Raw genomic sequence first — 17,064 nt, 5'->3', positions numbered from 1 at the left:
CTCAAGGGAATGGTCAAGCAAAGGCTTCCAATAAAAATTGTTGAAAATCTTGCATCACACAGTTCATAAGTGTGGGAGAGATTGGCACCTACAGATAAATCTAGCACTTTGGGCCTATATAACTACTATTCGTACTCCTATAGAGGCGACCCCTTTTTATTTAGTCTATGGTTCTAAGGTTGTCCTCCCATTAGAAGTAGAGATTCCTTCCTTATGAGTCTCTTTGCATGGGTTGATAACTGATGAAGATCATAGAGATATGTGAATACATGAATTAGAGACCCTTGATGAGCACCATAAAGCAGCTTTTGATCACATGAGAGCTTATTGAAAATACATGTCTACTCAGTATAACAAAAAGGTTCATCCATGTCAGTTTCAAGTTGGTGACCTTGTGCTTAGAGAAAATCCAAAGAATCAATAGCATAGAGAGCATAAGGGAAAGTTCAAACCTAATTGGTTAGGCCCATACATTATCACAGTAGCATTTGGGTCTAGTGCTTATCAGTTGTCTAATCCTGAAGGGGAAGAGCTTGCAAAGCCTATCAACATCCTACACTTAAAGAAGTTATATGCTTAAAAGGCTTACTGCTTCACTATCTAGTACATATTTATGATCCTAAAAAAAATCCTAAAAATCAAAAAATGTCCTGAAAAAATGATCATCTTAGTGAAAACCTAGCAATAGGCACTTTGATGCATCACCAAAAAACATAAAAAATATATAAAGTGGTGAAAACCTAGGAACAAGTACTACTTGAGACCCTTGCACCTATGTCTATCAGTCTCATTCACTTTGCTTACCCAGTTCCTAGCTTGGAGTTGTTTCTTGTCCTCATCTTGGGGGCACAACTACTTAGCCTATTTAAGGTCTCCTTGTGCACTAGGGTTTTTTGGAAACTCGAACAAAATAGTGTTTCTCAACACTACCCCCCAACTGGACATCAAGTGTTTCTTAACACTTTTCAGATAGTTTACCTACAGTCTCTGATGTCTCAATATTTCTCACTACTAGGATCAAGCTTTGAAGAAATGACCAAGTGACTTGCACACATGCACTTAAACACTTAAACGATTGAGCTATGCTAATATTTATTTACTTTGTGTGTTCTCTATGAAAATTTCTTTACTATGTGTTCCCTCCCTAATAGTCTCTCAACGATGTCATTGACTAGAAGACTAGGGGCATGGGGCATGTTTTCTTGATTTCTACTTGTGGGTATACTTTATTTGTCTATAGTGTTTTCAAGCATTTCACACTGATCTTATTTGAAACTTGGACTTATAAAAGTATCATTCTTGACTATTTTTTTCACAAGACCACACTTAGGAGTTATCCTGGCATTTATGCCTTGATACAACTGTAATCTTGCTCTACTAAACTTAGGAAATCTAATTGGGTAGTCATCTTGACTTCTATGTCTTTGATGCTTAGATTGGATTTCCACATACCTATCTGATATCGATCATACTCATATCCTCATAATTACACTAGTGATGGATATATGATCTTATGATGTCCCTAATAAATGCTCAATGATGAAATAAGAGTCTAAATGTTATGTGTCCCTTTCCAGTAAACCACTTTGCATATTAGCTTGCATTTTAGGTTCATTTTTCTAGTTTAGTATTGCATTTCTGCATATGGGGAGAAGTCACTCTTTATCCTTTTTTCTACGGACTTGTCAGCTAACTGCTTTCACTTTCTTCTTTGCTTTCATATCATGTCTTTCACCTTCTTGATCTTTCATTTCATATCTATCTTGTTGTCCTATCATCACAAGGGGTTAATCTAAACATCACATTCAATCCTTGCAAGTGTTACACATTTTCAGAAACATAAAGTCTATATCATACACATGAGAGCTAACAACAACATACATAAGAGAAACACATGAACATAAATATCCAACTAGACACATACATGAGCAAGAAATAGAAACATCACATGCAAACTAAAATGCTAAAACATCCATTTGAGACAAGTACACAAGATTGCCAATCAAATCTAGTATCTCATATATATATATATATATGTGTGTGTGTGTGTGTGTGTGTGTGTGTGTGTGTGTGTGTGTGTGTGTGTGTGTGTGTGTGTGTGTGTCATATACAAAAGAATGAGATCCAAAATCTGGATATCTATCTCAAAAATACATGATGTACAATCAAAATGTCCAAGCTATTAGCCTATGACTAACTCCCACCCTCTACAGCAGGTGGAGGTGGTGGCCCTAGTGGTGGAGCCTGTCTCCTATCCAGTGGTTGTACTGCACCCTCTGATCTCCCTGCCTGTTTTGAGTAATCAGGTAACCCCTGCCTTGGTGGTACCACCCCTCTATATGTGGCATAGTAATATGTAGCTCGGGCACCATCATGAGCTACCTCACACCATGCAACATCCCTCTCCCTACGAAGCTCATCTCCTTGCGCTCACTCATCTGTGAGCTGCTAATCATGCACTGCAATAGTAACCCGCGTTGCTTGTAACTTTGCCTCTAATGCGTGAATCCTAGCATCCCACTCATCATCACCCACCTTCACCTGCTACTCTGGCTCTAGCTTTGGCTCTACTCTCCTAGCCCATCGCCACCTTAGTGGAACCTCCTCCTCCTCTATCTCCTCCTCCATCTCCCTCGCTGCCTATGCCCGCATCCTCCTCCTCCCTGATCGAGATCCCTCTCCAACCTCCATCCATCTCACACCCCTACCTCTTCCTCCGCCTTTGTGTCCCCCTCCTATAGGTAGCACATCAGGCGTAGTAAACTACAGGAATGGGTGTCTCTGCATCTCATATAAATATCCAAGATCTGCCCCTGCATTTGCCACATCTAGGCAATAATCTCAGGAGTCACTACCAGAGTCGTTGTATCCCATACTACTGTCTGATAGTCTAGCATTGGTAACCATCCTAGTGCCTTGTCTAAACACATTTGAGCATAGGTGGTAGTCTCCACCGATATCCCTTGTCACTTTGCAAACTACCGCCATACTCGGCTGATCACGAACTACTCTACGATATCTGTGCTCCAACCCACCAGTGGCTTGCTATATTTCATATACTCTAACTCCCATGAATTAGACCATCTATGGCACTCTTGATATGGTCACCATGTGAACATCGTCAACTCATCAAACACATGTCAATAGTAGGTCACATCCCCACTATGTCTCTGTGGGATAAAACTTCTATACCCAAAAATGTAGTGCTAGCTCCGCTCTCATAGCTACACCCGTGGTCAGATCACAACAATGTGCTCCCAAGCCCAGATCTACGCCAACACTACGTCGCATGCCCATGAGCCACCTCCATGATACACTATCTCATGGAGCTCGTGATACATCTCTGCCAATATAGCTGGCCCCCATGCCATCCTACATGGCCGTGACACCAGATCATACACCAATTCACCCCATCCTAGTGGGAAGCCTTTCTAGCCTCGGCCTGTCACCAGGACCTGGGCTATCAATGAACATAACAAGCTTGACAAAGGGAAATCATCTTCGTACTTGACAATCAATCTCTCCCAGCCCAAATGACAATCTAGGATGGTCACATCACGAAACAATTGTTGCATCTGTGCTCGCCCCTCTGTCGGGGTTTAATCATAATACACCTGTGACATCACCAAAGCTTGGCATCAGTATACTCGACATCGAAACATCAAAATTAATAACGCATGACCAAGAACTATTAAAAAAACAACTTACTAGCTCGCCATGGCATGGCACTAAAAGAATGCGATACACATCCTCTAAGGTAATCGAGGCCTCTCCAGTCAGTAAATGAAAAGCGTTATGCTCGATGTGCCACTGCTCAGCCAGTGTAGTCAGCAATCCATGGTTTTCCTGTTTATGGGGCATCCGTATGACCCATCGCAAACCCATAGAAGATATGGCGGCCTGCTCATCATTGCTCAAATGACCTACAACATGTAGTCCCACCACTTTGGGGGCTCTAATATGTAAAGCTAGAAATACCTCCTATCAACACAAAATGCACAAACGTCAGTAACATCTCAAAAACATGATCATAATGCAAAAAAATCACAAAAACATGCCAAAACAAAGTTGTGCGATACTTTTTTTAACCGTAGGCAATACAATTTGCTAGAAGTTTGTCGTGGGACACTTTTCCTAAGAGTGTGTGATATAGTTCTATCATGCGACATTTCACACTAGCCCAAGCGACATATGGGTATATCTCAAATGACAGTCTATGTAGCATGAGTGCGATACTATTTCAAAAAAACTATGTTGCGTGATGTTTCCTGAAGTAGCCATGTGATACTTTTTAATTATCATGCGATATTTTGTGCAAAACCCTTCATACATGCGAAAAAGTACATAAAAAGTACAAAAACATGACAAAAAGAGGTTATTTACTGGCACCCCATATTGCTCTGGCCGGTTGTGCAACCGATTGTGCTCAAAATGGTGTCAGTGAAGAGGAATGTTTGCCAATGCCATGATGCTCTCTAGACCACTCAAAAGCTCTCACTAAATCACAAAAGACAAAATGAATTTGAAAATGACACTTGGGCCCCTTTTATAGCTTCCAATCCTATTTTGACCTAATTTTTAAACCTCTCAAAATTGCACAAAAACTGCACTCGTAGCTAATTTTGACATCTTGGATCCATTTTCGAGATCGAAATCAAAATATAAGTTCATCTTGATGATCAAATTTTCATTTTAAAATTATACCTTCTTCTGAGCAGTTAGTTGACCTTCTAAGACCTAATCTCTGAATCATCGCTAGGGCATCTTCATTTCTTCATGTCTTCACCATTTCTATGCTTCATATCTCCTTCTATTCACCTTTTCATATCTAAACTCGCTTTTCTACTCGATTTGACCTAATTTTTATGCTTTATCTTTTACAGTCAACTCTGGTCAAACTGGGGCATTCTCTCACTTCTTAATAGTCACTCTTTGGGTCTAATCATTCATCTATCATCTTGGACATTGTTATATCTTGATTTATTTATATTTAGCTTTTTTTTGTGTTCCCCTTACCTCATTTCAATTTCAATCCTGAGGGGGCAGGAATACTCTATCATTGCTTGCTACAACTGTCTATTTCTTTGATCTTTTCACTTGCTTCTGGTCTATGTACTTTGCTAGGTGTTAATATTCTTCTTGGATCCTAACATCATCTTTTCCTAGTGTTTAGTGCTATCGCTATTAGGCTGTACATTCAGGATTCACTATCTCTTTCTACATTTTGTTCTTCGAAATCAAATATCTATATCTATTGCTACCATCTTGGCTTCTTCATTCTTTGACGTAATGTGTTCCCAGACCGATCACAAATTAGTCAAAGAGGGGCAAATGTAATCACCCAAAAATGGTCATCTAGACTATTAGCCCCCTTCTCAGCATTTTGGATAATTTAATTAATTATTTACCTAGACCAAATTGCTAATAATCAATTGACTTGATTATAACCTATAGTTTGACTATGCTATCCTAAGTTCATTATTTGATTAAAAGAACATGTCCCCTTTTAATTAAATAAAAGACCCCATTCTCCTAACCCACTTAAAATGCACACATAAAGTCCTTTTCTATTTTTGAAATTTAAAAAAAAGCTTATGAGACTTTTTTCCTATATGACAAGTCAACTCATTTTCTATTGGTTGACTTGTGTATGCACATGGATCCCTCCCATTTTCAAACTCAATTATTGATCATCCACTCTTTCAATCTTGATCTCTATCGTTCGTATGGCTTTAAAAGTAAGAGAGCTTCTCCCCTAAAAGGATCCACACTCTTGAGTATTGTTATGCTGCAAGATTTTCATTAGAGTGCTTGAGAGCTTCTTGTAGAGAACATCATCTTCTTGTTTCCATCATTAGCATTCATGGCATTTTTTGCAAGTAGCTTAGAACACATAGTTTAACTAGGATGGTTGTAATACTTTCATGTGTGTAGCTTAGTTGCATTGTGCATTCCATTTTGGCATAGTTGCATTTTGCATTGCATGCATCAAAGATTCTTTGACATTTGTATTTTTTCTCTTGCTCAAAGAATCTCTCGTTTCATGGTTTACTAGCAAGGGATGCATCTCTAAGGCTCAACTGAGAGCCATTTTGTGTTCATTGTATGCTTTTGCACTCCATGATTAGGGAGCTCTAAGCCGACATTCAAGCTTTCCAACCCATGGAAAACCTTGGATAGAAGGGTTTAGAGAAGTGCACTCTTTTTGGTGTACAAGTAGGAGGACCACATTATTTCATATCTAAAGGGGAGTGGGCTAGAGTAGGGTTTCTCATCCCATTGAAAAAGCAAAAGACTATGGTCTAAGGTCATTCTGGGAAGAGCCTTTTAAGGTGGAATTATACTTTATATCCCATTTGGAGGAGATAAAAAATCTATCCAAATGAACCTGAATCAGATGAGATCCTCGTCTATTATTAGACCAAGTGAAGGAGATAACTTATAGCTACAAGTCAAAAAGCCTAGTTCTCTTAATAAAGTGGGACAAATCACTCATGTTGTTAATGAAATCTACAAGTCCTCTCAACTTTCTAGAGGAGAATAAGGGGGAGTTGAAGTCACCAACAACCTTACAAAGAGCATTTTGATCAACCAAGATGAAATTTATCACCTCCTCCCATAAAAGTTTCCTATTTGCGCAATTATTAGAGGCATGAATTGAAAAGATGTTGGGTGCAATAATTCAACTTGAAGGTGACTTCAAGATAGTTTAAGGATAAAACAGAGGTTTCACCATCCACTTTGAATAGGTTCCACATTGTGGCAATTCCTCCCGAAGCCTCGACAACTTCAAAATAAAAGAAAGAAACACCTTGAAAGAGTCTACCAACAACCATAGCAAAGGTCTAACATGACATCTTAACCTCTTGTAACAAAAGAATATTGATGTTTTGGTCCATTATATATTACTTAATTACAAACCACTTTTGGAGACTATTTATTCCCCTAATATTCCATGAAATGAACTTCTCATCTCTTGTTTAGAGATTTACTATCTAGGGTCAACCACCTACCACTAGCAATCTCTTTGGCCATCACCTTGTGTCAATATTTTAGAATTTGTTGATGAATATATTTGTTAGAATTGATGCTTTTAGATATAACCTCTATAGACATAATTTGAACTTTACCACATATGTTGATTAATGACAACCATCCCTAGGCTTATTGAACTATTAAACTGGACATGTTAAATTTTGAAACAAAGAGTGAGATCACCATATAATCCAATCAAGGGAAAATAGCATTTAGAGAAACAAATCATAATTCTTTTAAACAAATAATATGACATAATAGATTTAGGCAAGAGCCTACAACGCATCGATAAATTGCGAGCCTCTCATCGGGGAGGTCTTGGGTTCGAATCTACTCGCGATTAACACATAATAACAATTAATTTTAATAATAATAAATAAGCTAGGCTTTGGCCATTTATCTATCAAAAAATAAAAATTTAAAAATTTAAAAAATGACATAATAGATTTTTATATTTGAAAAATTAAATTAGCAAATATTAAATATTAAAGTCATCGATACAAAAGCCACAACACAACTTTAAGTTGTGAGCCTCCCATTTGGGAAATCTTGGATTCAATTATACTTGAGCTTACAAATAATTATATTTAATCATGTGTTATTTTTTATGCCTCTCATTTGGGAAATCTTGGATTCAATTATACTTGAGCTTAACAAATAATTATATTTGAACATGCGTTATTTTTTATACTAACTTAGCTTTAAGACCACATCATCAAATAAGATGCCCCCGACATACTTTTTGAAGTGTCTAAAAAGACTAAAAAAGTAAGTAAAACTTGTCCAAAAATTATATTTTATATATACCTTGATGGAGTACTACATAATTTTGTTAGTTTTACTTTTAAGATCCAAGCAATCATTTCAATCAATTTTGAATCCTCTTCCTCAACAGTAAAAACTTTAAGTATAATACTGAATAAAATATTTGGCAATTAATACTTTCACTACCACTCAAACATACTCCAAACTCTTAGATATAGACAGTACTAGCAATGGTAGCACTAGCCCTTAGATCTAAATATACAGTGTCAAGAACTAGACACGGACCTTCATCATAAGCGGTCATGGATGAAACAACTGTCTTTATAGAGAATGATTTGTCTGTATATTTATACCAGTTGGGAACGACTTAAACATCACACACTAAGCTTAATTCTTAGATCAAAAGTGTTAAATAGTCCAAATTGACTTTTCGTCCCAAACTTAATTCTTCCCTTAAAATGTGATGTTTAAGAATAACCGAAGATACAACTCTACTTCGCAGAAATTCAATCCTGCGTCAGAGCAATGGAAGAGTCACTCATGTCCACAACTACTCATCGAGTCACATGGCCATCTAACTTAGACTGGTGATCTTAATCAAACTCTGTTCTGAATTTAGCATTTTAATTATTTCGGTTCCGAATTTGATCTCTAATCAATTTCTGTTGTGGAGATTGAATTCTGTTGAGAATTTAATCTTAATTGATTTCTTTTCTAAATGCAATCTTGATTGAATTCTCTTCCGAGTTTAATCTATATGTAGGTCGACCTCGTTATTGACCACACAAGCGTCCAGGGTGTTTTACCAATTACATCTTACAGAAGTTTAATCGATTGAATGAAAAATCAAGATTTTTCCCTTATTTCCAGCGGATGTGTATTACACGGTCATAATTTTAGAATTAAACTTTCAATGATACTCCCTAATCCACGATGAAAGCAAGAAATATAAAATTCTCTACAAAGTAAAAATCAGGATTAAAAACTCCGTAATCACAAAGCTGCGAAACACATCTGATCGATCACGGTAGACAAATTAAGGCGTTAATATTTCATTAAGAATCGTATTCAGGATTCCAGTTCCAGTTTCAATTACAAAACCTTCTGTGGAAGATCAAAAACAGAAAATTTTAAATACGGTACAATCACTCCGCTATTGCGGATTCTGAATTTCAGAAAATCCGCTATTTACCACAAAAGCAAATTGTAATACAATTTATCAAATAATTACTGCCTAAAACAGCATAATCCAATCTTTCATCCATATAATCCAATCTTTCATCCATAAAATCCGTTATCTGTGAGCAGTGACTAGGGTTTCAATAAACCGAAGGCCATCGAACCTCGGTGCAAAGGCTTCCTCCGTGCTTTTGTTCTTCGCGCTTTCAGACGTTTGCTCCTGCAAATCGAAATCCGCCCTTATTTAAACCCATACTTCTCTCTAATGAACTAGAAATTCTAGAAACTTGCGAAAAGGGAAAAACAGGGGAAGAGATAATAACTCACCATAGGGGCAGAGGCCTTGACCTGGATGTCGTGATCGGTAAATGACATCAAAGCCGCAGCCGTGGCGGATGCAGCAGATGTGAAGAGCGCTACAGGTCGCTTCATTATCTTGGAAAATAAGCACAGAAAAATGAAAACAGATCTGAAATAAGGGAAGATTCTTCCTACAAGTCCCTTATAAAAACCAGGGATCCGGACGCAGACAAAGGCAAATCCGTGACGAAATAAATTCTCAAATAATTTCAGCAAAATCCAGCAAAGCGCGAAGCACAAAGCACAAAGCGTGCTAAAGAGGCGCCGGAGAAACCAGATCTGGCGATCCCTAATGTCTCTGAGCCCGAAAACTCCCTCTCTTCAAATTCCGCAAGCTAAGAACAAAATACATGAAATTTCAGGAACAAAATACATGAAATTTCAGGAACAAATAACCTTTGAAGACGAAATGAAACCTCTGCGTTTTTTATAAGCTTCAAAACACGTTAAAATCATGTACCGGAGACTTTGAATTTCCAATTATTTTTGGTCCCTGCAAAAAGTTTAGGGTGCTGGAATTGCCACGCCATCTTCTGAATCGTTATGGCAATAAAATATCTGATTATATTTGTGAGGTGGATTTGTTCACTGGAGATTTTCAGCGGAGGAGACCGAATCAAATTTGACGCCACTATTTCTTATAAAAATAGAAGTCCACTTCCGTTATATGCCAAAACCCTCCATCGGCTTCACGCTCTACTTAAATAGTGTGGGGCCAAAAATGTAAGGCTCACGTTCCCGTGTTTTTTCTTTTTCTTATTATTATTTTATTTAATAAACAAATTTAGTCAAACCCTGGGAGGCTCCGGCCGTGCATTTTGTCGGAACATTTTCGCCATCGTTCATTTCCCCTACTTTTTTGTGTCTTGTCACTTCCTAGGGATTTTAATATTCGATGATAATCAACCCCTTGTTTTTGGGTCCCACCCTTGTGTCTTTTATCTTTCATAAGTTAATACACAGGTATATTCTTGTGGGAGATTTGATCTTATTATTGTTTATTTCAAAATTTAATTATAATTTCTAGATTTTTTTGAGTTAAAATATGGTATATTCTTGTGGGAGATTTGATTTTTTTATTGTTTATTTCAAAATTTCATTATAATTTCTAGATTTTTTTTGTGTGTAAAGATAAGATTTGGTGTAAATTTGATTTGGGTTGTTTTTTGTGGTATAAAATTAAGTTTTGAAATTCTAGAATTGAAATTTTAGATTGCTATGTTATTGATCTATTTACTAGTCATTATGAGTCTCTCTCACATATTTATGGACTCTATTGTTGTATTTAAGTACTTACGTCATTGACTTGGAGAAATTTCTAGAATTATAATAAATCATTGATAACAATATTTATAATACATTGATAACACTGTTCTTAAAGCATATATTGTCATCAACATCCATACATATTCACATGTTGTCTTCAATAATTATTTATCATTGTCAAATTAGTAAATCTATAGGCTAGACTAAAAGACATATGACTTCTTAACAAGTTCCCAAATTATTACAAGTTTTCTGGACTCGACTATGTATTATTTCTAGAGAATACCTCACTTTAAACATGGGGATAGTAAGGTAAGGTGAATGAAATTGAGTTATTAGATTCCAACCAATTCACTTCTGCAAATCTAGGTTTAGTTTTACATGGTAGTTCACTTAGCAAGAAAAAATCTCTATTCCATAAGCCTTTGAAGTAGCTCGAGTCTGTAATCACCCAAAAATGGTCATCTAGACCATTAGCTCCCTTCTCAACATTTTGGCTAAATTATTTAATTATTTGCTTAGAGAAAATATTTAAATATCAATTTATTTGATTTTATCCTATAGTTTGACCACTATATCCTAAGTTCATATTTAATTAAAAGGAACATGTCCCACCTTTAATTAAAAAAAAAAGACCTCTTTCACCCCTTAATCCTAAGTTGCAGACAAAGCATTTTCCCCAATTTAAAAATAAAATAAAAGACTTTGTCTCACATGAAAAGTCAACTCATTTTGATTAGAGGAGACGAATTTGCACATGGATCATATCAAAAGTCAACCCCCACCCTTGATCATCCATCTCTTGATCTTGATCTCAATTGTCCATACATCTTCAAAAGGGAGAGCTCTCTCCTCATTTAAGGATCTTGATTTTGATCTATTGTTATGCTGCAAGTTTACTTACAGGTTTTATTGGAGAATTTGTGGAGAACTTCTATCTTCTCTCTCATTCGTTCTTGAATCATCATACTAGTGTAGTTTCATATGCATTAGCTTAGTTTCCTTATGCAATAGACTAGCTCATCTAGCGTAATTAGAATGGTTTTTGTAATACTGTCATATTGTTGTAGACACCTAAATCTAATTACATCATTAATGTAATCTTATTTAGTCATCTTCTAGGACATTATTGATTAACTATTTAATATTTAATTAATTAATCGTCATCCCCTAATTAATTAATTAATTTGATTAACTATAGTCTAATTGATAAAATCAAATGACAACCTAAAGTCTAATTATCAATCAAATCCCTATACTTCTATTAAATTAAATAATTGCACTATACCTATTTTATTTAATTTCACATCCCCTTTTATTAAATAAATTATTTAATAAATCAATCCCCAACCTCTAACTATTCCTAAACCCTATCATTAGCTAAATTCAACCCATTCACCAACCTCACTTAGCCAACTAATTAACTCATCTCATTAATGCTAGCCCACTTGCACCCCTCTAACATGCCATTTGCATCCTAACCCCCTCCTAAGATAAGCCTAATCCCTTCCTAAACATGTGCACAAATTTAAACAAGACTTAAGACTTCCTAACCCAAAGCAAGTCAAACTTACATCCCACCCCCCTTACATCCCTATCCAAAAGCATTAATGGCTCTTTAAAGCCTCTTACATCGCTCTTCCACACTCCTTCTCCCTCATAACTCCCTTTGACCACCCAAGGCTATGGATTTGAGAAAGCACAATCCGTGTGCTTCCCTTTCCTTCAATCCTAGCCTTCCCTCATCCTTTCTCCATCCTTACATCTTGACCATCCATCTCAATACCCCTTGGTCTATAAATGAAACCCTCTCCCTTCACATTTCATAACCAAATTTCATGCAAACTCATAATGCCCCTTTAAAGAACAAATAATTGAATTATATCCTTACCATGTAGGAATCCTCACTCATCCTACACACCAAATTTTACCCTTTGAAGGCTCCCATCAATTGAAGGCTTGAAGCACATTTTGAGCACACATTCTTCATCATTTGGACACATCTAAGCATCAAGGTCGCACTTGGGGAGCTCACCATACTTGGTTTGCTTTCTCCTTATGTGTCTCCTTCGTCCTTCCATATGTTTGTTGTATTCTTTAGTTTGTAACTATTAGATTCATTTTAATGTTCTTTGTGCAATGAGATCTTACAATATACATTTTGGCATGCTCAGTGGGACCTCACATTTGGGTCATTATCAATCATTCTTACTTATGTTTGCAAATCTAAAAATTGACGTATTATGCTTATTGCTTTGTGTATTAGATTTTTAATATTTTTTGCAAGTTTACTAGTCCCAATACAGGCAACATGCTCCCAACCACTTCATCCATTTTTGCATAGCAAAACTTATAAAAAAAATTTTGTGAACTTGTCAGTGTGAGTTTGAAGGAAAATTTTTGCGGGAATGCAAACTCACCTTCACACCCTAACCTATCTTCCACATGGCCATCTAAGTTCCCTTATTTCATTCTCACCTTCCTTCTCTCTGCAAGTTCACTTGTACATGCTTGTAGGTTCAATTACACTACTTGTAGGATCACTTTGCACAAAACCCAGTCACAAAAATCCAATTTAACTTTTGTCCTCAAACCCATAGTTACACCATTTGGCAGGAACACTTAGAATATCTATGAGATTTCTCTAGAAAGTTCACTCTATAAGTATTTCATCAACAACCCACTTTTTTATCTTTTTCTTCACTAGTTTTAGGCAATGTTCTTGCCAGTTGATTGCATTCCTATGTTGTGGGATGGTGTGTTGATTATGGCGGGTTCACTATTATTTTTAATGTTGGAATGTTTATTTTGATTTCCTATAGATGCAACAACATGTAGGTCCTAGACAATTTTGTTTTTCCTTATAGTTTGTTTAGGAAATTTACTTCTTTAAACCATTGAATGAACTCACATCTCCATTTAGGCTTTAAAATAAACAAATTCAATCTTGAATGCCCTAAGACAACCTACAATATTTTTAATGGAATGAATGGTTAGATAGAAAACACAATCTTGAATGCTAAGGATCAAAGAATCAATGCTATAAATCTCACTTCATCTTCGGCACTAAAATGAACAAAAACTCCATCTTGAATGCTAAAATTAAGAGAGAATGAATGTGATGAACATTTGGTTTTTTGGTATCAAATAAAATTTTCAAATCAAACACTTCAAGTTAGTGCTTAAAACAAATTCATCTAATTTCAAATGATTTAAGGAAAAATAGTCTTATTCTCATCTTTTTCAAAGCTTACACACACACACACACACACACACAAAATTTCTTATGTTGACCATTGCTATCAAGTTGGAATAAACCTTTTTGCTAATCACAAGTGTTTTCAAGTCATAGTTAAGAAAGATAACTAAAAGCTTCAAAATTAGAATGGACAAAGTGCCTTGCATGTCTTAAGATTGTGCATTTTAGCACATCTTTGAGTTATCTTTTATTTCTTGCAAAATAGAACCATTTAATTATGTGACACATGTACCAAAATTTGTTAGCAAGATCATCTACAACAACCTAGGAGTGCTTCTAGTGAGTTCATCATCCTCTAGGAAGCATGCCCCCTTTGGATAGAAGCTCAAACTGGTAAAATCCTTTGGCCGATATATAAATGAGAAGAAAGGTAATCTCTTTCTTCCATTATGCAAGTTTGTGTAGTGCGTTTCCTAGGGTAGCCTGAAGTGGGAAAACTTTCCCATAGTTTTAGCATGGAAAAAATAGATTCTTAAGTGAATCACGTATGTAACAACCATATGGATGACTCCACAAATCTAATTATGAACCAACTTAGTAGCTACCCTTTTATCCTTTGTGTGTTACTCATGGTGCAAGAGGATAGAAGGCTTCTCTGAAGTTACTTGACATATGTGTTTCCCTTGGTAGAGGCATAAGGATACTTGGGTTTCATCTCCAAGATGAATTGACCTTGCAAAAAGAGGCTTTTATTTGTTATAGTTTGAAGGATCATTGATGTGTAAGTTTTTTGATCAAATCTTGTATCAACTCACCTCTTCAATTAGAGGGAAATATTGCACTAGATCTAGAAAACATCAAGATGGGATCCTCTCGACAAGCCTAATGAGTAACACATTGAACCCAAATTGACTTTAGGGATAAGTGTGTGCTTTAGTTGTCTTATTTGTGAAAAGACTTCATAAATTTTTTTTTTTTAAACATACACATTGGTTACTATCAAATCCTTTTGCTAAAGAGATCACTTGTTTCTCTCTCTCAAAGTTGCTTTGTCTTTTGAGAGATTGCTTGCTCATAATACACCATATTCATTATCACAAGAGTCTCATCCTTATTGTTCCAATAATGGTTTTTAGCAAATCTATTTGCAACAAACCTAAGTCTAGCTTATTTCACTTCACCTCTTATTAAAGAAATTATATCATCTTTTGATAAAAACCATTCCTTATCTACTTAGATACATTTACTATCCACAAGACTCATGTTGTCCAACCTAAGTCAAAGGAATACTTAGTTTAGTCACTAGCTTAACCCATAGTTGAGATAAACCTAGTGGAAACCTTATGTCAGACCAACGAAAAACCAAGTTAAAAAAAGTCAAATTTGAATAGCCAGTAGTCTATAGAGAAATAGAAGCAAAGAAGAAGAAAAACACACCTAATCCAAGACTTGCTAAAGTAGATCAAATTGAGAAAGAAGGTATTGAGGTTTTCCTACAAACTGAGTGGGGCTAGAAGATTCAAAAAATAACCTTAAGACATGGAGTCAATCAAAGCCTCATCAAGTATACTAGCTATACCCACTTTGATTAGGTTCCTCTTCTTTCACACACATTGTGCACCTATCACATAATAGATTTTCCTTTTAGGTTTATCATATAGGTTCTTATCCTCCTTAGGAATTTTTGTAGATTTATTATCCTTAGATCATGCTTTAGAAATATATCCCCATCCAAATAAAATAACCATAGATCAAAATCTTCCATCATCCCCATCATTCTAAAAATATTGGTGTCAGTTTGTCAGAATTGTCTATCCTACATCCTACATCCATCATACTATCACAGTTATCCCTTTGAGTAATATGTGTCTAGGGTAGTCTATCTTTGTCACATGTATGCCTCATCACCTTGAGCTAAAGGTTGGGCTCCACACTTGACCATCATTTTTCTTCCAAAGGGTCATTAGTCTATTCTAAAGTTGACATCACCATCACATCTTGAGCTTACACATAGGAAAATGATTTCCTTTTCACTTTGACATCACATCATTCATCCTTTAGGCTTCCTAGGTATCATATCATTAGAAGTAAGATCCTCCACACACACCTACCATACATCTTCACACCTTAGGAAATCCCTACATCCTAGTTATCATATCCTTAGAAAGTTTAGAGAAACCATCCGCACACATATCCTTGCACTCATTGTCCTACCATCTTGCATTTCATCCTTAGGAGCATCATCATTGCATTCCACCTACCACATACCTTAGCAAAAGCGAAAGGAAGAAGACAAACATGGATCCTAGTCTTAGCAGTAGCTTGACTAGCACATAGCTAGACCCAATGGTGTCTATGACCACACATGACCCACTACGAAAAAATCTAAATGATTTAGGTCCCTCAGTCGACATAGATGCCTTTATGAATCAACTAGGGCATGCAACCATTGTCAATGCCATCATAGATAGAAATAGAGAAACCATCATGGAAAACTTCCTAAGAGATAATGTTGGTATCTTTGACTTTGGGAGACCACCACCTTTGGACATATCAAATCTTGCACATCCTTTGTTTGGATGATTACCACCACCTATTGGTCCATCTGATTCGAATGACCTCTTTTTCATACCAAACAAAGGACATCAACTGGTACAACCAAAATTGATGGATCCAGATATACCATCCACCCAACTCGGTGCTTCCATTCCACAAAGCAACCAACCCAGCATCACACATTCAATGGTCCACACAACACCTTAGCAGGATACCATCACACAACCCACATCTACGATCATTCCTGTCACTGTTACTATTATCACTTCACAGTTTGCATCCATTCCACTCAACATTGCAGGACCTTCCACCTCCTATATTGTTGCTTCCACTTCATACATACCCAATAGCAATGCATCCAACATATTCTAGCATACTGCCCAATAAATGCCACAATTCACTAAAGGAATGCCGCCAACAGGGCCTTCCAACCCACCTTTCATCACCCCTAGTCCATTTACATCTATGCCAAATACCACCACTTCATTTGTGCTTGGTCCTCAGAGTTTGGACAATTAGAAGGGTTGACCACAAGCTTACCACTTAGTACTTTGTTCATGCCAACTTTCCAAGTAGATGAACCACTATCACGACTAATCAATCCATTACCACTGATCATCAACTACTTTTCTATGCCACCCTTAGGAAGTAGCCAAATGATACCACACCAAGAATAACCAACAATAGGTATAGTTCCCTACACC

The 17,064-nt window shown here is 36.4% G+C and overlaps 1 protein-coding gene across 1 annotated transcript; it reads right to left on the bottom strand.

The window, feature by feature from the left end:
* Window positions 1-8,828: 8,828 nt before the first annotated feature.
* Window positions 8,829-10,004, bottom strand: LOC149530516 (uncharacterized). The gene is made up of 3 exons (XM_089810989.1): window positions 9,800-10,004; window positions 9,307-9,674; window positions 8,829-9,199 (listed from the first exon to the last, which is right to left on the bottom strand). The coding sequence occupies exons 2-3, from the start codon at window positions 9,409-9,411 to the stop codon at window positions 9,095-9,097; spliced, it is 210 nt and encodes a 69-aa protein (XP_089667115.1). The 5' UTR covers window positions 9,412-9,674; window positions 9,800-10,004; the 3' UTR covers window positions 8,829-9,094.
* Between the last annotated feature and the right edge of the window lie 7,060 nt (window positions 10,005-17,064).

Source organism: Cupressus sempervirens, chromosome 11 (assembly GCF_028749045.1).
Source record: "Cupressus sempervirens isolate cs-2001-9-10 chromosome 11, ASM2874904v1, whole genome shotgun sequence".
Taxonomy (NCBI): domain Eukaryota; kingdom Viridiplantae; phylum Streptophyta; class Pinopsida; order Cupressales; family Cupressaceae; genus Cupressus; species Cupressus sempervirens.
The sequence above is the reverse complement of the archived record's forward strand: the minus strand, read 5'-3'. Positions and strand labels throughout refer to the sequence as shown.